Genomic DNA, 20,862 nt, shown 5'->3' with positions numbered 1-20,862 from the left:
AGTGAGGTGAGATTCACCTAACTTTATTTTAAACTCTGATTGTGTTAATCAGGAAGCATTAAAAGGACCTTGCTCATCCCCTCGCGAGCAAATAACCACAGGAATTTGAGGAATGCTGTGAGAACGATGTTGCAGCTAATGGAATTCATCAGAAGCCACAGTGTAAACAATTTTATGGAACCCAACTTTGAATGGTCGTGGAAAAGCCATCTTCGTGTCCCGGGTTATTTTGGTTACATCCTTAATGAGTGGCAGGTGACCGACAGTTAAATGATCCACATGTTGAAAACAGTGTGTTATTCCAGCACAGCACAGCAGAACAGAACAAGCACAACCGAAACAACTTTTATCTGAAGATGCTTTTCTTAATCGTTCATTTCGAAAGTATATAAAGTCACAGCAGTAGATTCTCCCGTGTAAAAACCCGAGTAATTATTCACCGCAAGCCTGTTTTTGTCTACCCTGCGTGTTGCACAGTACCACTTTTTATTACAACTGTTCACAAGAAAGCAGTGTCACCAATCCCACCCGAGAAGTCAGCAGCCCTTTCTCATGTTCTTGACACAAAACCTCTCCTCTTACCTTTGTGCTTCTCCATTCGCTCGCCCCTTCAGCTCTCATAAAACGAATCAATCCCAACGAAACTTTGCGGCCAAGTTCCTCAATGATGGCACTACTTCTGCAACTAATGCGGAATGTAGCCCGACCCTCCCGTTTTCAACAATACACTGACTGAGCCGGACACGCTGAGTTGTGACGGAACAACAGCGCTCTCCTCTTGTTCCTCATCTCTCTTTTTTGCCACACCTCCTCCACCTCCAAGTTTGCAGCATCCAGACAGAGACTACGTCGCTGCTTCAAGACCATCATCCAGGTGTCACTCAAACATCCACGCCCGTAGACTTTCAGTGACAAACTGGGGGAATGAGCTGTCTTTAAGGGCATTTAAATGCGTGCGCTAAAGTGGAAACTAAAGGGAAGTCTGCGTATCCAGAAGCTCATTTTATCTGTTTCTCTGCTGTGCTTCAGTTGCCTATCTTGGGTCGAATAAAAGGCTAATGCTAAAGAGAGGAACCCTGTTTCATGTCAATTGATTATGTTTTTGCCGTAACATAACAAATCCTCAGGCAAACACCAGAAATCCTCCAAATCCAGAAAGGTAGAAACTGCTGTTTACCAAATCTTGGATTGGCATCCTTGACTGCTAATAAGCACTCACATGAAAGTGAGTTCCTGTCGCCTTCCAGCTCTCTCGTTCTCTCCTGCAGCAGAAAAGTGAAGTTCTCTGCCTAAACAATCGAGAATCCCCGTGGGAGAACCGTGACCGGGTATAAGTATGGGAGGAATGTGAAGCGGAGTAGCAGATCATGCTCCAGAAGATGATTAAAACGCACGACACGCACTCTGGTATTTGAAGACGTGAACATATTGTGTTTATTCAATGCAGACACAGAATATGAATATGTAGGTGAATATAGAAGAGAAAAAAAAAGCAAGATTTATTTGAAAAATAAACAAAAAGGGGGGTTAAAAAGAAAAACATTCTAAAATATTCAGTGACAGCAAAAGAAAAACATGAAATAACCAATAGTTCTTTAAAAAAAAAAAGATCTAAAGGAACCATGACAGGAATAAAACACAGCCTTCGGATAGAACAATGTTTTATGGCTCCTACAGATCTTGGCAGCTTCAGGAGCCCATCAGCAGTCACCTTGAGAAAAAAACGACCACTTTCAGTGTTCTAACTAAAATTCCTCAACCAGAGGATTTTCTTTTTGTTTAATTTCCCCCTTTGCTATTCCAAAAATTTTAGAACCTGTCAAGATGCTATCCAGGAAGTATATTGGTAGAAAGCAGGTCTTCAGCATGTCTTGACTTCCTGTTGAGCCACTTCAAGAAGGTTCTGCAGCTGCTTGCTGCAATAATCTGGGAATGTTGGAGAAACAGTATTATGCACAGGTCAAGAAGTGCTCTCTTTCTTAAGATGTTTATCTTTCTGTCTTCCTAAAGAATGGTCTGACCCAGCTCAGAGTCTGATGACTTAATAATAGCCCAAGGTTCGTGTTTCACATACAGTGCTGTGAAGATGTTATGTATCACTTCCTGATTTCTTCTATTTATTTTTTTGGTCACACTTACATGTTTCCCATGTTTCTTCAAAAAATGTATAATCTTAGACAAAGATAACACCAATCAATCCAAAATGCAGTCTTTAAACGATCATTTTGTTTATTAAGGCAAAAATGTTATCCAAACCTTCCTGGTGTAAAAAAGTAGTTGTCCTAAAAACTGGTTGTACCACTCTTAGAAGCAAGAACTGCAATCAAGACTTTGCGATAACTGACAATGAGTGTTTTACATTGCTGTGGAGGAATTTTGGCCCATTCGTCTTTGTTGAATAACATTTTTCCCTTAATAAATCAAATCTTTAATAAAAAGTGCATTACGTGGAAAACTGGAAAACTTTGTGGTTCCTGTGTTATCCACATTGTGGTCACTGTATTTTCAAAATAAAATATTTAAATAAATAATGAAATTATCGTTCTATTATTATTGCTTACACCTCTTATATTGGACTTATGGGTATTTGTAAGATAGTGATAGGAGTAGGGAAGTTTCAGCACTACTACAAATAAAAGTGTCCGTGTTCTGCAAGGAGTTGATTTCAGTCATTAACTTCCTCATTCACAGGGATGTTTTGTAACAAAATGAGTATGCATATTGCATGATTTCACTTCCAGCTGATGGAAAACCACCTAGATTTTACACGCAAACAGGTGCTAGACTTCCCCATCAAAATCTGGATAATACATTTTAAGGCAAAACTGCAGTGACGCAGTGTTTTCACAACAACCACGTGTTTCTGTGAGAGACCTAGTCCATCTTGCAGGACAGATGGACTAGGACTTCAAATGCTTTGCAGGTATGAGACTTACTGAAGATTCGCCTCCATGTGGGGGGCAAGCAAAAGTGGTAGACGGTCATGTAGTAAACTGGAACCCCAGACAATGTAACTACACAACTACATCCTGTGTTCCAAGGGTCCGAGTAAAGAGAGAGACCCACAATGAAGAAAGACACCGCTGTGAAGGTGACTGCGACGACCAACGGCACCTTAATGTTAATAACCACAATGTAGCAAATACATAAACAAACAAACCAATAAATTGTTCAGTTTAACATGTAGTAAGACAAAAAGGCTTTGCAATTCAGTACAATATGCTAACCTTAAAAGGTCTAGGGTGGAGGGGGAAACGATATCGATGGATGAGCATCCCCAAGGTTGCCAAGGCAATGAAGAACCAATGAGAAAAGGAGGTAAGGCTGATGAGCTGGGAAATATCTCCACTGATTAACATGATCACCATCAGTGGGTACTGGAGACACACAGAAAACAGAGTAACTCTTATGTCACTGTTACACACACAGTGATTAAATACACAGAATCAAGAATCATCTCATATCTTTTTAAGGTGAATTAAATATACAGTTTAAATATATTTAATAAGATATTCACGATAAAATATTAGGACTTATTCTTGGTTGAAATTAAACATTCTACTTTGAGAGTTTTTGACCAATGCCTTGTCTTCTGTACTTTATTTTCAAAGCGTTTTACTATTTATTTACGTAGATGACTGGTTTATAATGTGTGGACAGCTCTTTACCATTAACAGCAAAGCAGGTAAAGGTGTGTGTCTGCGGATATGGATTGTGGAAAAGATCTGTGGCCAGTAGCCCTCTCTGGCTCCAACGAAAAGCATCCTGCAAGACAGAGCTCTCACATGAGTTCAAAGCCACAGAAAAGATGGCAGTAATCATGTTTTAAGAGGTCCGAATACCTTGGTGACACAAAGATGCCACCATTAAGTGTTCCGAGGCAAGATAAGGCCACAAGTACTGGAATTACAGAATCCAATCCCTGAAGAGCACAGGTGGCGAATGTCTGCGGGACAGAGAGCTTATCACACAAACTCTGTACACACATCGCTCTGATTTTTCTTTTTTAATACAGTACAGAATGTGATGTACCACAGCCACAGCATCAGACAGCAGCAGCTCAGTGGGAGCCAACATAGTGTAGTAGGCCACATTAACAAGCACATATAAGACTGTCACGGTCACCATAGACGAGATTATTGCCAGTGGGATGTTTCTGTTAAGACAGGATACAGACAGAGTGATATAAGAGCTGCAGCCAACTTGGTCTGAGAAACAAAAAATGAAGATGCAATCTACCTGCTTGGATTTTTGACCTCTTCTGTGACAAAGTTCAAATTGGACCTAAAGAAAAATAAGGAATGACACAGGCATCTGATGTTTGTAACAGTATGATTTAATGGACTGTACAAAGCTAAGCAAAATAGTTTTGTATAAATTATGGTAAAAAAACCCAAACCCAAACATGTTAAAATCGTTTGTATTTGTAGCAGCTCTCCTGATATAATATGTTTGCTTACCATCCACTGTAGGCATATAGGCCATTATAGATGGCGAGTGGCAGCCTGTCTAATGTTAATGATTCAAACTCAAAACCATTCTGGAAGTTTTCAGTCTTTCCTGCAAAAAGGATGATACAGAAAGAGATGACAACCAACTGAATGCATTGTAATTATTATTATTATTGTTATTGTTGTTGTTGTTATTATTATTATTATTATTATTATTATTAGTGGTAGTAGTAGTAGTACAAAATCAATTCTGCAAAATTTGGGTTGCTGTGCAAAAATGTACAAAAACGATGCAAGAATTTACAAATCTTATATTTCGTGCACAACTGAACATGGAAAATATATTGAATGATCACACAGAGAAAATCCCAGTCTCTGAAAAGCAATGTCGTATTTTCAATTGAACATAAATTTGGGCCAAAGCCATGTTTTACCACTGTGCAAGAATGTTACATTATTCTGATTTTTTTTTTTTTTTTTTGCAGAGTAGTGAACCTCTGTACATTTCTACTTCTGAGAAACTCTCTAAAATGCTCTTCTTATATCCAGTCATATTGCTCATTTGTTGCTAGTTAACCTAATTAGTTCCTGAAGCTGGTTCTTTTTAGTATTTCTTACTTTTTTCAGCTTTTTTTCAGTATTTTTTATTTTCTTTTTTGGGTGGATCTTTACAGTTAGGAAGTCTGTGTCTTCAGAAATAACAATTACGTGTTCCCACCTTTGACCAAAGCAATGATGCCAGGGATGATGATGAGGACTAAAGCAAACATCTTAATGAAAGTCAAAGAGACCTGGATGTGAGATGCCATGCGCACACTCCAGCAGTTGACTGCCACAAGAAATGCTACAGACACACAAAGATAAACAACTGGCAAAATAAACTATTGTGGTTAGTATAATACAAACATGTAAAAAAAATAAAAATACAGGACTGTGCAAAGTTGTTGAGTCATTCTTCATCTCTTTATATTTTGCAAGGAAAATGGGAAATAGATGAATGAGTAAAATTTCTGCACGCATGGAAATATGTGTTCTGTTTGGAAGTATATAGGCAAAACAAGTTTGTACAAAATTGCAGAAACTTGTTTTTACAATTTAAATGAGCTTTAAAGATTTGGTACTCCGACCTTTATTCTTGAACTCCCTAGTTCTCCAGGCTTCTTGAAGGACATTCAAAGATCTTCTTTACATGTTGGCTGCCTCCTTTTCTTTCCTCTCTCAAGCTGATTTTTGTCAAGTTCAGATCTGAGCTCTGATCTGAGTCCATGACTGATAGTTTTCAATTGTGTGTTTTTCTATTCACATATACTTTTACTGCTTTGGCAGGGTATTTGGGATCATTTCAAGCTGAAAAATGAAAATATTCCCAGTCAGATACTTTCCAGCTGATATTGAAAGGTTTATAAAAGTCAGACGTTTCTTTTGTGTGTTCAGAATTCCAACAATTTTGACAAGATCTCCAAAATCACAGCATGAAATCAAGCCCCAAACCATGACAGAGCCTCCACTGTGTTTTACAGCTGGTTCAGACACTCACTGTTGTACCTCAGTGATTTGAACAAAACAATATTCCATGAAACCAGACTTTCAGTTAGTTGTATTGTAGCATACCTCAGTGGCTTTGTAACAGACACTCTTCCACTTAGACCATTTCTAATACGGCTTCTGTGAATTTTAGATGGATTACCTGAAGGCCTAGATGCATACCTCAGTCTCTACTGGATTTTTCCTATAACTTAAGGACATGTTCATTGGATTTTGTTCATCTGCTACAGATTCTTTTAACCACTTTTTTCCCATTTCCTCAACATTTCAAAGGAAACACTGCACACTTGAGAGGTTTTTGGTTAATAACACTTTAGGAATCACTTTGTGAGAGCAAAAATACAATCTCTTGCCCTGTTATCTTTTCTGTTCTTCATAGAGTCAGCTAAAGAAATTAGAGAAAAATTATTACAAGACAGTCTATTTGGAAGCAAAACATAAAGAAATCAAGGTAGACTCAAGACTTTCGCACAACACTGAGAACTGAAAACCACTCACTCACTCCAAGGATGCTCACAAGTTTGATTAGCATTGTCGGAGCAGCACATGGTGCGAAGAATGGCTCCACCACATAACGACCGAAGGCCAAGGACACAAGGGAAGTCGAAGCTGGTCTGGATATTAAAAATATTTTCAGTGATTAAGCGCTGACTCTATTTTATAACTCTAGCCTGATAAATAATAATCTTACCTGTTAAATAAGAACTCAACCCAGAGTCGGAGGAAAGCAGGAAGGGGACCTAATGTCTCCAATAGATACATGAAGTCACCCCCTGATTTTGTAAAGGTGGTGCCTAGTTCAGCATAGCACAGTGCCCCTGGAAGAACAGAAAATAAGCACATGAAAATTTTTTGATTGTGATTTGACAATCAAAGGCCTTTCTGACAAAACCTTTAAAGAATTTGATCATCATGTTGGGCTCAAATCAGATTTTGTGGTTATTAGACAAATGTATACATTGAAGATACCTATTACATGTAATATTTATGACCAGCTTAAGAGATTTATTTTTACATCTGTAATTATTGATGAACTTTGATAAACTTTGATAACCAAGCTTGCAACATGATGCTTCAAAATGTGTAGTTCACGAAACAATGAATTGACATCTTTAATTTACAGTTTATGGAATTTTAAGCTTGAGACATAAATACAGCTTTTAAAAGACAGAATACACTTTATTCAGATCTTACCAAACAAGGAGAGGACCCCACACAGTCCCCACACTAGAAGTGACAGCTCCACGCTGCCACTGTTCATTAGGACTCCCTTCGGTGCAATGAAGATCCCACTGCCCACCACTGTTCCCATGATGAAAGATACAGCAGGCAGCAGCCCAATCTCCCTCCGAAGGTGCACCAGCTCCTCGTCCGTCTTCTTCTTGTTATCGTCCTCTTTATTCATCTGTGTGTGTCCCATTTGTCCGTGGCTGCAGGTCACAAAGTAAATGAGCTTGAAGCTATAACAGAAAGAAGCCTCGACCTACACGTTTTTCTGTGTTCACTCGCTCTTACTCCATTGTCCAGCCTGATTAGGGAACAAAGCCAGTACTCTTCCAAACTTCAGCCATTAAACATAACAGCTTTAAGCCTTGACGCTTTTGTGTGGAGCTTGTCAGAGTCCTTTTAGACTCAAAGAGAAAAGAGTTGGGATGTTGCAGAAACAGCTACATAGACTGCACATAGCTACTTTTAACAAGGTTCACACAAGCTGTCATTTTCCTCTGGTTTCACACAGTTTATGTGTTCTCATTTGTCTACCTACTACAGAATGTTCATTTATCACTGCTTCCCTTCCTGTAAAAGTCACAACACGTCACTGATATTTACAAATTTATGAAAAGAATTCAGCTACAGATTGTCTCATGTTTCTTTGTCAAGTTAAATAAACCTTTTTGAAGATTGTTTGACCAGTATGGGAGTAAAATGTTTACAATGTGAAGCTGTATTAGTGTAAACCTAAGCAATGTGGTTTATATCATCTCTGCAGACTGCATTTTTAAATATTAACATTATAAACTATCCACTTGAAAGGCTGCTAAAGCACTCTAATGCATTGTGAAACTATCTGTCTGAGCATATTAAGGGCTACATTAAGAATTTATTACCTTTGTGATTAAAATGTAGTCAACATAATGTATTGTAAATGTTAAAGCCTACATGTCAGACACCTTGTCCCAACCATGATAAATGACACAGTGTATTTATAAAAGAACAAGCTATTGTGATTCAAGGACAAAACAAGATACAAAATAACAGAGAGATTAGTTGTAGATTTTACTGACATGAATCAGCACAGATGACAGTCTTGCAATTTTAAAACCAGGAGCAACCACTACAAACATATGATCATTAATTTTTTAAGTCTAGACAGAAAACAAGCAATTTATCTGATGGTGTTTTAACACTGGTAATGTCAAGGCAGGGTATGATTAAGCTTCTAGGGGCCTATATCTTGATATCTATATGTCCATAATTCCTTTTCTAAATGAAAAGGTTTGAGTGCACAGAAAAATAATTCATTAATTAATTAAGAAAAATAGCTAAAGTGTTTTAACAGCTTAACTGGGACAGGCGAGAGGCTACCATGCCACTATGTGTTAGTAGATAGAAATGGTAATAACTAGACTTTCTACAGGCGTGTGAAAAAGAAAGTCCACATTCACTGTTCCCATAAGAATGAAGAGGGTAAAGAACAAGCAGGTGCTACAAATCCCCTTGTTTAACTGATCACCAGTAAGTGTGACCACCTCCTGGAAAGTAGAAGTTTTGGCAGTTTGCAGGTCTAAAGCACTCAGGTGTGTGTTAACAAGATGCTGCAAGCATCCCAAGAGTGGACGTCCAAGTAAATTCAACTCAAGATCAGGCTGTGCAGTGTGCAAGGAAAAAACCTCTTTGTGCTAGAAAGAACATGGCAGCATGGTAAATGGCCTGTATTTATATAGCGCTTTACTAGTCCCTAAGGACCCCAAAGCGCTTTACATATCCAGTCATCCACCCATTCACACACACATTCACACACTGGTGATGGCAAGCTACATTGTAGCCACAGCCACCCTGGGGCGCACTGACAGAGGTGAGGCTGCCGGACACTGGCGCCACCGGGCCCTCTGACCACCACCAGTAGGCAGTGGGTGAAGTGTCTTGTCCAAGGACACAACGACCGAGACCGTCCAAGCCGGGGCTCGAACCGGCAACCTTCCGATTACAAGGCGAACTCCCAACTCTTGAGCCACGATCGCCCGAGCATGGTTAGAAAAGTTGTTTCCCCGAACAAACAACAAGACTTCTCTCCTTTGGACAGACAGAATTCAAGTGGAGATGTTTAGTCATAAAGTATAGCGCCAATTTGAGTGAAAACCAAATACAGCATATCAGCACAGACGTCTCATAAAACCTTTCAAAGTGGTGGAGTGGTAATGGACTCGCTTTGAAGCCAGAGTAAAGACTTGTAGTCAAGACTGCCTAAACCAAGAACAAGACAATACCAAGACCAGAGGGTATCGAGACCAAGACAAGACCAAGACCAAGACGGACCGAGTCAAGACCAAGACAAAGTCGAGACGAGACCAAGACCAAGACCGAGACAAAAAAAGTCTTTAAATTGCAGCCACGGGTGCCAGGCATATTTATGTGTTTTTGCGATGCACTCGCACAGCCCTCCTCACTGCTGTCTACAGTCTCACTCACTTACTGAGAGGACAGACGCACGCTCCACTTGACTATCGCGTCTCTCACCCTCTCTGTTTTTTACATAATGATATTATCCTATATCCTCGCATGTGATTGGCCACAATATGGAGGGATTGGAGCATAGCTGAGCTACTGTGTGAGAGCTGAGCAGCGAAAAGAAATTAAGTGAGGAGCCGGCTCTCGCTCAATGGGAGTCGACTCTTCTGATTCACTACAAAGCACTCTCTAAGCACGGCTCTTAGAGCTAAAGCTTTTGCGCATGACACATTATCGAACGTTACGTTGTGTGTCATGGATACTGTTGACCCCAAATATCCCGACCACTATGTCGATCTGAGACAGCGAGACCGAGACAGCGAGACCAAGACAAGACCAAGACCACATAAAAGTGGTCTCGAGACCGTTCTCGAGACATCCAATTTTACCAGAGGACTTGGGCACCTTGCAGTCAATACCAAAGTATTCTAGAGTCAAAGTGAGCCCATCTGTCCAACAGCTACATCTTGATTGAAATTGGGTTAGTGGAACAGCAATCTCAAGGACATGAGCAAGTCTACAACAGAATTGCTGAAAAACAAATAGTGCTGCAACACTCCAAAGACAGCTGCGGATTAATGAACACCTCCAAATCTCAAAGAACTGAAGCCCAATGATGTAAGGAAGAGTGGGCCGAAATTCCTCCATAATGTAAGAGACCGATAAAGTCAGAGAAAAAATGATTACTTCAAATTATTGCTGCTAAAGATGGTTGAACTGAATGATCGGGTGTAGGCTACTCAGTTTTTCACAGGATTTCACACAGCCCAGTAAAAACTTTCTTTTTCACGGGACTGTATGTGCTGTTCACACTGTTTATGGATCACATAAAAAACAAAACATCAAGACGAGTGAGCATGATAATGAATAAAGAGTATGTATTTGCATCTTTGCCCACGTTTTTGAGTCTTACAGATATTTCAACCACTTTTCATTGTCTTCATCGTCAAACAAAGACGTCTGTGTCCACAAGGTCATGTGAGCTATACGTAAATTTTCTTTGATCTAATTATTGTTTGCGAGGTAGGATCAACACCCTTTCTTTTTCTTTCCATTAATAAATCCAATTTTTAATTAAGGAAACGCTTTTAATCTCTTTTAGAGAAACATTGTTCTGTTTTTTCTTTTTTCAGATCCTAGGCTTGAAACTATGGCTAGCAGATGATGTCAGCCTTTTCTGTGCTTCATCCAGTGGTTAAAGTGGGATTTGAGGAATGAGTCAAACCAGTATAATGCTAGTAAAAGGTGGAATTTGGAAAGAACATCAGTAGCTTAAATTAAAATTAAAATTACTCACGATTACTACTTCTAGGAACCGGTCTTGTAAGTCAGCCATAGTTAAAGGTATCTGGATGCCTATTTTGATCCATTATATTATTTAAATTTCATTTTAATGGTTAAACTGACATATATAATAGCATTCATTGTTGTTCAGATTTAAGCTTTAAATTTCTGGTCCTTACCTTTGAAGAGACTCTCCCATCTTCCTCTCCTGACCTCTTTCTCTTTTGTCTTCCTCCATCTCTATGTGTGAACTTATCTCACACTCACTTTTCTTTTTCTTCCAGGAAACTGCAGCTACAGCAACTGCAGATAACGGTAGCTCGCAGACGCAGTATGTTGCAAATGTTACAGAACAGTTTGTTTCTTTGGTGATATTCGTTGAGCTATTTGAAATGTTGCATTTGAAATTAGACGCCACTTCAAGAAACATCTTGTCCCTGCATCTTCTTTGCATCGACACCACTCTGAGGACGTGTGCGGGTGACAACATGTGGTGACTTAGCTGCTTCCATGGCATCCACTGGAAGGGCCAGGGTGGACTACATGAAAAACAAGATTGACTTTACATTATTTTGTATTAAACGTCTTATAAGATTTAACAAAAAGTTCCGGAACGCCGTTCTGAATCGTTTGACCCATGCCTTTATCATACTGCATTCAGTGAGTGTTTAAAGTGTGAATGTGAGTCAGGCATGGTGGCTCAGCATGAACTGAAAACAGGGGTGGTCCGGCATTTTTCTCCTCCACTCTTTCTGTGTGTGTCCAAGGACTGTCTAGTTAATCCAACTGGGGAATTCCTATTGTGCAGTAGACCTTTGTAAGGCCCTGACTGCGCGGGACGTTCAAGGTCCTAAACATTCAGATTCGGATGATTTGGGGTCATCATGCTTGCCTTTTGTGTGTGTGTGTGTGTGTGTGTGTGTGTGTGTGTGTGTGTGTGTGTGTGTGAGTGAGTGAGCGAGAGAGAGAGAGAGAGAGAGAGAGAGAGAGGTATTTGCATGTATTTGTGTAACAGCAGTGGCGAGATTTTAAACACCTGAGGTTTATGTGACTGCATTTTTGAGTCAAGGGCGCTGCTGTGGACTAGGCTACTCTCCTTGGTTCTGCTGCTGATTGAAGCACAAAGAGCATTCCTCGGCTGTGAATCAGAGGACAGAGGTCACCAACATTGCTCCAAATTAGCACTGAAACTCTCATTGAATCTTGGGCCATGTTTGCACACATACAGTATATAAAGACACATAAAGCACCACTTCAATCCCCTTGAAAAAAGACCTCCCATTTATATGAGCATTTTCATCTAACCCAGTCTAAACCATGTGCCGTCTACTCACTGTTAGGTCTGGGAATTTCCAGCAAAAGTCAAACCCAATGACTCTGCTCTACCTCCCTGTTTTTTGGGAAAAGTTAGAAGAAGAATGTAGAGGGCACTGGCTTTAGAAATACTACACCTTGTAGAGATGGTGCCTATTTCCCTGCACCACAGAGGTGCGTGCACCTGACTAAACGCCAGCAGGCTCTCACCATGGCTTAAGTGGAGGAGATCTAAGTCAAAACTGAATAATATTGTTTTTGGTTCTTGTATGATCATGATTTAACCTCTTTGAAAAATAAACAGTGGTTCTTCAGATTTCAAAGAGTCTGGGTGGCTCGCGTGAAGGTTGAGGATATTCTAAGGCAATACTTTTTGAGGGAACTAAAACGCTGTCTACCAGACTTTTGATAGCCTGGAAAAAGTTTTGATAGAATTTTCTTAAAGGATTATATTCTGAATAAAATCACTAACAGTTTGGATTGTAAGTATTGTCGCAAAATCGATCAATGTAGAGCAGTGTCACAAACCACGGAGGCCCCAGAAAAGTGCAATCAAACGTTGAGTTTATTAACAGCCCGGAGAAAACATCAACATATGTCTTCTGACCAAAATACATGTTGTGGATACTTATAAAGCAGTGGGGTACACGCCCCCCCATGGCGTAAATGACAGATTAAAATAGGTTCCAGACATTAGTCACAGTTTATCGTACATCTTTAATAGCTATAAGCAGACATAGAACTTCTCTTTTCTATAAAACCTTCCATACAAGGTAATAAACTTCAAGCCCTCAGGGTCTCTGAGGCTAATTATTGACTCTGATCATCTGTTACCAAGTAGAATAAAATATAGTAAGACACCAAATGAGTTAAGGTCTCAGGCCGGACACATTCCTAGATTATATGTATTATATGTACTGCAAGCATGCATTGCAGTTATCCTTCTATGTTCTAGTTTCCCTCAGCATGTATCACCTGGACAGTCACGCCAGTGAAGCTTAAGACCCTTAATGAACCGAACATCAACTCAAAATAAGCACAGATATGCAATGTGTATAAAATACTTCTAACCGTACTTGTAATAAAAGTTAACATAATGGAAGGATCCTCAAATGGACATCTTCAATAAACAGCTGTAATGCAGTATCAATACTGTGAGAAATATTATTACATGAAATAATGCTGTAAAGAATGTTATTAATGCAATTATAATGATGCAGATTATATGGCAGCAATAAAAGAATTTCTGTATCTCCACAGTATCCAAAATACACATATTAGATTAACCCTGACTCTAACACAAACTGGGATGAAGCTTATAGTTTATAAAACAGGATTTCAGCTACTCACTTCCAAGTACTTGAATGATGACTGAGTTATGACAACATATAGTCAACAATGTGTCTGAAAATATGAAAAAGCTGTAAACTGCAGTATAAATGAATGTAAGGTCAGTTTCTGGAGGAATTTCATGCTGCACTTGTTAGTAATGTAGCATAACTGTGCACAGTTTTCTGTCTTAAAGGAAAACCAGCAGATCACCCTGTATAGATAAACCTTATTGCAAAATCTGTTTTAGTGTTGCTGTTGATTATGCATTAATTAAAAGAGGCTTCGTCACATTGCAATATTCGTTTAACGTGTGGCTGTGCAACAGTGGCACCTGCAGGTGAAGCTGTGGAAGTGCAGAAATAAATCTGCTAAGGATTTGAAATCAATCAGTTATCATGTGATTGAATTGCAGTTTTCCAGCTTTAATTAAAGAGATTTTTAGCATTAACTGTTCACACAACCCCCACTCCATTTTCAGAGGACTTAATAATAGGGCTGTTTTAATACTTGGATCAATATCCTTTGCAGTCAGTGACTGCCCGACATCACCAAATGCTGTGGTTTCGCCCTTGAGATCTTCTGCTGGGAATTTACTGCAGCTGCTTTGACTTGCTGCTTTCAGACTTTCTGTTTTTGTCTCCAGCAACTGAAAAAAGGTCCATTGGCTATACTGTCTTAGTTTTTTGTCCATTCACACTGGTTTGCTGTATTCGGTTCAATCTGAGCAGAGTATAGCAGTTTACATATCAGAATTTATCCTGCTGCTTCTATCAGCAGTCACTCAATCAATAAACATTAGTGGCCATGAGTCACGTGACCATACTATCACATTGCCACCATCATGTTGTTTCTTTCCTCCAAGCTTTTCTTCCTATCATCCTAGTACAAGCAAATCTTAGGTTTGATCTATCCAAACAGTTTTTTTTTCTTTCTGGGAGCTGTGCAGACTCAGACTCTGACTCTGAGTGTAACCAGCGGTTTGCACCTTCTTGTAAAGCCATTTGTCTTTTCATTTATGAAGTTACCTCTTCATTGTAGACTATGTCATTGATACACCTGTTTTTGAGCATCCTTGGTTTGGTTAGATGTTGTGAAGTAATTTCTTTAACCCATGTTAACAATTCATGCACTTTAGTGGTCTTCTGTAGTCTTTGAGACTTTCTGCTATTGCTGAACTCCCTAGTGAGTTCTTTCTGTTTAAGGATCTACTAGATTGTTGCACTGACATTTCTTTGGGCCTCAAATTTAAAATTACAGTGAAAAGCTGTAAAATGCAAATTCAACACTCTGAATGAACTTCACATATTCTGTCTGTTTCTGTCTGCACGGTTGTCATGAAATAACAAGAGAAGGGGCCTCCCCTGGCTGTGAAACTGCTTGTCGGGCAGTTGTCTGATTAATTTTGAGGCTCTGAGAATGAGAGGCTGTATAAAATTGGCTGCAATTCCTGAACAGTCAATGTAAACTTTTTGTAAAACTCAAACATTGATTTAGTTAAATTGCACTGTGGTGGTGTACCAAGGCAAAACTACAAAAATGTGGCTTTTTCCCCAAAAAATTATCTACCTAACAAAGAACATATATTTAATTGAAGGGTTGTAACTCAAAAACAGTGTAATTGTGATTTAAAACATTAATTTATTGATTACAATGCCAGTACAGTTAAGGTGTAGATGTCCATCCTATTTTATACCCATTTCAAATCTACTATAGCAGATACCAGGATCCATCTGTCAATGAATCACCATATGCATGGTATAGAAAAATAAAAGTAAACCTATCATATCACTCTCTTCACAGCTGCATCCAGAAACTGCATACTTTGCTGTGTGTCAGCTTCTTCAGCTTGGCAGCTGTCACCACAATAGAGAGCCCCATTCCCAAACAAAGACAAGTGCCTCTCCACAGAGGCAGGCTGGATCTAACGTAGGGCACAGTCACAATAGAGCATCTTCAAACATTTGAAGGATAAATGACTTTTAAAAAAAGCTGCGGTCACACAGTGACCTCGTCACTGATTTATTTTACCAACCATGAGTGTCAGAGAGTAATAAACTCTTTACAGACGAATTGATCCTGCAGTATAAGTACTTAAAATGCAGAGGTTATACGTGCATAGCAGAGCTGTGAAAAATTATTAAAACCAAATTGTTCAAAATCATATGCAAACCTCAAGTTTTGCTGAATTGTTTTTCCACCACCACCTCCAGGATAATAATGCCCAGTAAATTATAGCAAAATGTATGAATAGAATTCAATAAAGTAATGTGGCATCGTTATCAAAACTTTAGCGCTTTTATTCATTTTATAAACATTTAGGGGATGCAAATCAATTAATTAAAAAAATCCACTGACCCTGCTAAAGATTATGCTGCAAAAAAGAGGGCAGATGGAGGTTGCAGTACAGTTACCACTCACACAAACTAAATGATCACACTCCAATACTACTGCACAGCCACCATAAACCATACTGCCCCAAGTGTGCAGACTGGCTGCCACTAGGAAACTCTGAAGAAGACAGAAGGGCCATGATTAAAAATCATTAGGACAAATCACCAAGAGAACAAACAACAGTTTAACAGTTAAAAGTGTAAAATAATCAGCACTTGACTAGAATTGGAAAGAGAGAGAAAAAAAGAATTAGACTCAGACACAGCACAAATTTAACTACTATAAAAATATCATGGGTTTATACACATATGTGCTCAGTTAATACCAGAAATTCTTGTCCACACAGCCCAGGCAGCTGTAGGTTTATGATTCTTGAAGAACTGCTTTGAGATTAGTCTCTCTGTCTCAGCTATAGTAAAGCATCCAGCTTGAAAAAAAATACTTGTGTTTAGCTTTTCCCTTAACCCACCAGCACCTACTGCAGCAAGTGCAAAAGCACCCGGGAGTGCCAAACCTTAAAATTCAACTCACCAGTGGTACAATTACTGTACACATGCAGCTTGGGACACTCTGTTCAATCAGCCTCCATCATTAAGGGAGACAAAGAGGCCTCATTACACCTGATGCATGACCTTTTGTACACCAACTATTCCCAGTATTTCTGAATCCCCTAGGGATGTAAGAAATTCCGTCCATTACACATGGACTACAACATGTGACTGTTAAATGTGACTGCAACATACCATCCACTGTTACTTTTATCTTTACATGTATTTTTGCATATATTACCTCTAGTAATAAACAAACAAACAAAAACAAAACACGTTTGGAAAAAAAATTAAATTATTTGCGGTACATCTACTAAATAACTAAATATAGCCTAAACATGTAAGTTTTGCTTCAGTTTTGTGTATTTAAACAAGGTCAAATCACATAAATTAGGGGGGGGGGGCTTTATTATTAGTAGTATTTACATTTATTACACGTGGAGAGAGATGTAACAACTTTTTGAACAGTGATTATAATCACGTGACAGCTGTTCCGTACGTTACTGGCTTCTGCCTGTGAGATGCTTTAAGAATAAATAATATGTCAGCGGGACACAACAGTGTGCTTGACCTTATAAAGCTTAATAGGATTTAATTGCCGCATAGCCTAGTTATAAAGATTTCCGACACTCTACCTTTAAATGAACTCCATTCCCGTACGCATGCGCAGGCTGTGTTTGGTTTTTCTTTAACCTGAGGAACTGTCTAGTGTCGCTGCGCTAGCAAATCCATCGCAGCTGTAGTTCTTGTCATGTTTTCAGAGCAACGGCGTGGTTTTCCCCCCACTGGAGTACAAGGACACAACACCAGACAGTGTCGCCAAGGAAATATACGTTTAAGGATGCTGCAGTCGTTTTGGGAATAGACTAACAGGACCAACAACAGTTCAAAGTGTTTACCCAGCGCTCTCTCCGGTCGGCAAGAATAGCACTGCTGTTTCCACATCGCAGTCACCACATCCATGTTCACTGCGGCAGCCTGCTCTCCGGGTCCTGGGCTTCACACGCTACAACCTCTTTGTTCGTCTGTGGAAAATATCCGGGAAAGTGTTACGACCTGTGGAAGGACTGCCGTATGTTAAAGTGTGCATCCCCTTTTCAGTCCGTGGGATTGTTTACGCATTAAAATGGCTGCTCAAATGGCATTTGGGAGAGAATGGTATTGAATCAATGCAGTAACGTTAGATTACCGAGCAGAGGCTAGACAGCCAATAAGCTACATATGCTAACAAATTTAACTTGTCAAAGTATTAATCGACTAGGCTACTTGAATAGCTTTAATCGATGGTCGGCTTTTTAGCTAGGTTCTTCCAACAAGAAGTAGGGTGAAGGGAATTCCTCCCACTCCAAATCTATGCATGCGGTTAACCAAGCAGCTTTTGTAAACACTTAGCTAACATTGCGACTTCTTAGCCAATTTTCTCCCAAATCTTTGTAAGCAGGCTTAGCTAAAGCCCTTCGTTTAAGTATGCACATCACTCAGCGAATATGCAGGACTTTTTCGTTATAATTAAAACATCCTAAATATCCGAGGCTTTCTCCCAAAGTAGACCTCAAGGCCCCGGTTTTCGGTGGAGAAGGGGGGGGAAATGGATCCTGGGAGAAACTGTAAACCTAAACTCTTTATTTTTGGACCCAAGCTGACCATCCACAGCGATTTGCGAGGTATCAGCAGATACTTGTTGGTCTACGTTTTGTTTTACTTTGTACTGGTCACTCATGCATCCCCGGCGAAAGCGTGCGAAAAGAACTGCCTCTCTGGAAAATGTATCAACGGCTCCTGCGTCTGCGACCGGGGATGGGTGGGAGACCAGTGCCAGCACTGCCAGGGGAGGTTCAAGTAAGTGCCCTTAAAATTAAATTTCTGTGTCTGATTGCTTGTAAAGTGATCTGTTTATAAAAAAAGTAGGTTAGGAACCACTTTGACCCAGTCTGCCTGCTGTTTATCCTTTAAACAGCAGTGTCGGGGAGGATCGTTTAACTGGACAAACACACCTGTGTTCACTCAACTTTTTTTGGGGGGGGGGTATTGATGAGAAAGTGATTGCACGCCACAGGCAAACTCACTTCAGTTTTATTAACTTTAAAGAGGTCCAGCTTTAGTAATAGAAAACCCATGCATTCATTATTTATCATTGCGTCCTTCAAGTGTAAAGTTCATAGATGTTTATTTATACAAGTGCTGTCAAATGTTTGATCTTAAATGTTTTCATGCCTTTTATTATTTGTCATGTTCTCTCCCACACAAGGGGGGCAATGTGTAAAGATCCATGTTGCCATTGCAATGTTGAGTTCAGTCGACACATGAGAGCATGGGGTAGAAAAGCATGACTGTACCATGTCATTATTGACTTCGCACCTCGCTTGCTGATATGGATTCCAGATACAGTCTTTAAACAAATGAGTACAACTGGGTTTTATTTTTCTGAAGGCGGAGCCCGCAGTGGATGCGAGGAAACATCTGTCATCACCTAGCTTTAACTAAAATCCAACTGAGGATGTGACTGATATATTTATCAGCTGTTGTTCCTCTGCTGATCTGCACAGGAAGTTATCAAGGCTACATAGTAATAAGGCCACTAAGTCAAGGCTTGTGTGCAAAGTACTAAAGGAAGGAGGCAGAGACAAAGTGACAAAACGAGGAAAGATTAAAATGTTCGCAATATATAATAATAATGATGTTCATCTTCACAGACGCTTATAATGACCTTTTGACACACTTAAGGAGCACTCTGTGGAACAGAAGTACCTCGATCACAGTAATTACCCCTCTTTCAATGTGCCCTGGGTTTGCTATAAGTTGTCATCAGGCATGCTGTCAGAGAGTAACCTCCCATCAGCAGCAGACACACAAACTAATGAATCTTTATCTTTTAGACTCTGTTATGATTAGGAATAGGAACATTTACACATTGCCGCCTAGCACCAACAAGTGTGAATTCCTTTCTTGAAGGTGGATTGCAGATTAATTTCTTGCTAGTGCGGTGTGGTTGATGAAAAGCACACAGACTCTTGATACGCTGAAGGACAGACTAGTGTTTCCCTGGATACGCTCAAACCTACACGGCCAAAACTGTTTGATAGTTAATTTGAGTTTAGTGTTCACCTTCAGGAGTTATTTATGAGACTGTAAATACACCTCAGCCATATCTTTACCCTAATGTCTGCTTTTATGATGCATTATTATCTGAAACTCATACACATCATCTGTCTTTATGAATTACAACCAATCTTTAGTCAGTTATCGTGGAAAAATCTAACCAAAATATAAGAGGGGATTGGGGGGGATTTAACTCGTATTTCTTTTGATATGGGACAGTGATGTATGGCCATTTAGAAGTTCTCTATCATTGTGACACACTGCTAATTTGTTTGGCACCTTCTCAGGAGACAAGTGATTGGATGTTTTGGTTGACTGGGACTTTTCTTGGGGAGACAGTTATTTTCTGGGGTCTTAAATTGAACCTTTGGATATGAATACTGTGTGTTGTGCTGTGTTTGGACACCCATGTCAACATTTATGGGCAGAGACAAACAGACAAGACATCTTTTTAGAGAAACACCAATAGATCTATCTGCGTACAAAATATTTGATTGATATTACAACTTAATATCAATTCAGAATCGCATATAACTTCTCTGTCAGACTCGAAAATTTGTTTAAAAGTGATAGGGTGACTGATGTACGTACCAGTCAGAAATCTTTTTTTCTTCCCCGCAAATACTTGAATTTAACCAAATGTAACTGTGCTGTTTTAATTTTGTGATTTTTCAGGCTGACAGAACCCTCAGGATACCTCACAGATGGTCCAATCAACTACAAGTACAAAACCAAGTGCACCTGGCTCATAGAGGGCTAGTAAGTATTTATGTAAATCATTGTGTTGTGTAGATGCTGGGTATGCAGAATTTATTATGTAGTGCAAACTGATTAATGCAATTAATTGAAGCTCATCAGCATCTCTATGGCGACGGGTATGCTTTTGTTGCTTAGGTAATGTAGTGTAAAGCTGGCTGGCTCTGGCATTTTGAAAGTTTAATATGTTTAACAAGGATCATCATTCAGAGAAAAGAATAACCTTTACCTTACCTGTTGATGCTATTTATTGTCACGGCAACAGCAGCTGCTCCAGGACAGACAGGAAACCACGATTGCAATAAACAGTTTATATTCACTAAGATGGTTCAGCTGAAACGGAAAAAATCATGCAGTGGTATCTGTTTAAAGAAAAAGAAACATTTTTGAGCATCTTGAAGTAGCGCTGGTTC

At 39.5% G+C, this 20,862-nt stretch overlaps 3 protein-coding genes across 3 annotated transcripts in view; 1 reads left to right on the top strand and 2 right to left on the bottom strand.

Moving 5' to 3' along the window:
• afap1l2 (actin filament associated protein 1-like 2) overlaps window positions 1-708 on the bottom strand; it is a 46,861-nt gene extending 46,153 nt beyond the window's left edge. Inside the window, exon 1 of the mRNA XM_085361423.1 lies at window positions 583-708. Coding sequence (XP_085217549.1) covers window positions 583-598 — 16 coding nt within the window. The 5' untranslated portion in view covers window positions 599-708. The remainder of the gene's footprint in view (window positions 1-582) is intronic.
• A 1,153-nt stretch (window positions 709-1,861) lies between these two features.
• Window positions 1,862-11,247, bottom strand: LOC146626707 (cystine/glutamate transporter-like). The gene is made up of 13 exons (XM_085360759.1): window positions 11,189-11,247; window positions 7,191-7,426; window positions 6,688-6,814; window positions 6,495-6,610; window positions 5,170-5,319; window positions 4,461-4,560; window positions 4,240-4,284; window positions 4,033-4,156; window positions 3,843-3,946; window positions 3,669-3,765; window positions 3,228-3,377; window positions 2,937-3,114; window positions 1,862-1,926 (listed from the first exon to the last, which is right to left on the bottom strand). Exons 1-13 carry the CDS (start codon window positions 11,245-11,247, stop codon window positions 1,862-1,864), a joined length of 1,551 nt encoding a protein of 516 aa, XP_085216885.1.
• A 6,051-nt stretch (window positions 11,248-17,298) lies between these two features.
• atrnl1b (attractin-like 1b) overlaps window positions 17,299-20,862 on the top strand; it is a 71,614-nt gene continuing 68,050 nt past the window's right edge. Inside the window, exons 1-2 of the mRNA XM_085361420.1 lie at window positions 17,299-18,433; window positions 20,369-20,452. Coding sequence (XP_085217546.1) covers window positions 18,183-18,433; window positions 20,369-20,452 — 335 coding nt within the window. The 5' untranslated portion in view covers window positions 17,299-18,182. The remainder of the gene's footprint in view (window positions 18,434-20,368; window positions 20,453-20,862) is intronic.

The sequence above is a fragment of the Diplotaxodon limnothrissa genome, linkage group LG8, assembly GCF_057381915.1.
Source record: "Diplotaxodon limnothrissa isolate DT_005_m linkage group LG8, D_limnothrissa_male_GT1.1, whole genome shotgun sequence".
Taxonomy (NCBI): domain Eukaryota; kingdom Metazoa; phylum Chordata; class Actinopteri; order Cichliformes; family Cichlidae; genus Diplotaxodon; species Diplotaxodon limnothrissa.
The sequence above is the reverse complement of the archived record's forward strand: the minus strand, read 5'-3'. Positions and strand labels throughout refer to the sequence as shown.

Excerpts from the sequence above, each read along its gene's own strand:
- LOC146626707 (XM_085360759.1), bottom strand. The coding sequence starts at position 11,247 with ATGGAGGAAGACAAAAGAGAAAGAGGTCAGGAGAGGAAGATGGGAGAG. Across the intron at positions 6,815-7,190 it reads TGGGGTCCTCTCCTTGTTTG|GGGCACTGTGCTATGCTGAA; the intron begins GTAAGATCTGAA and ends CTGTTCTTCCAG. Across the intron at positions 3,766-3,842 it reads GGCATCTTTGTGTCACCAAG|GATGCTTTTCGTTGGAGCCA; the intron begins GTATTCGGACCT and ends TCTGTCTTGCAG.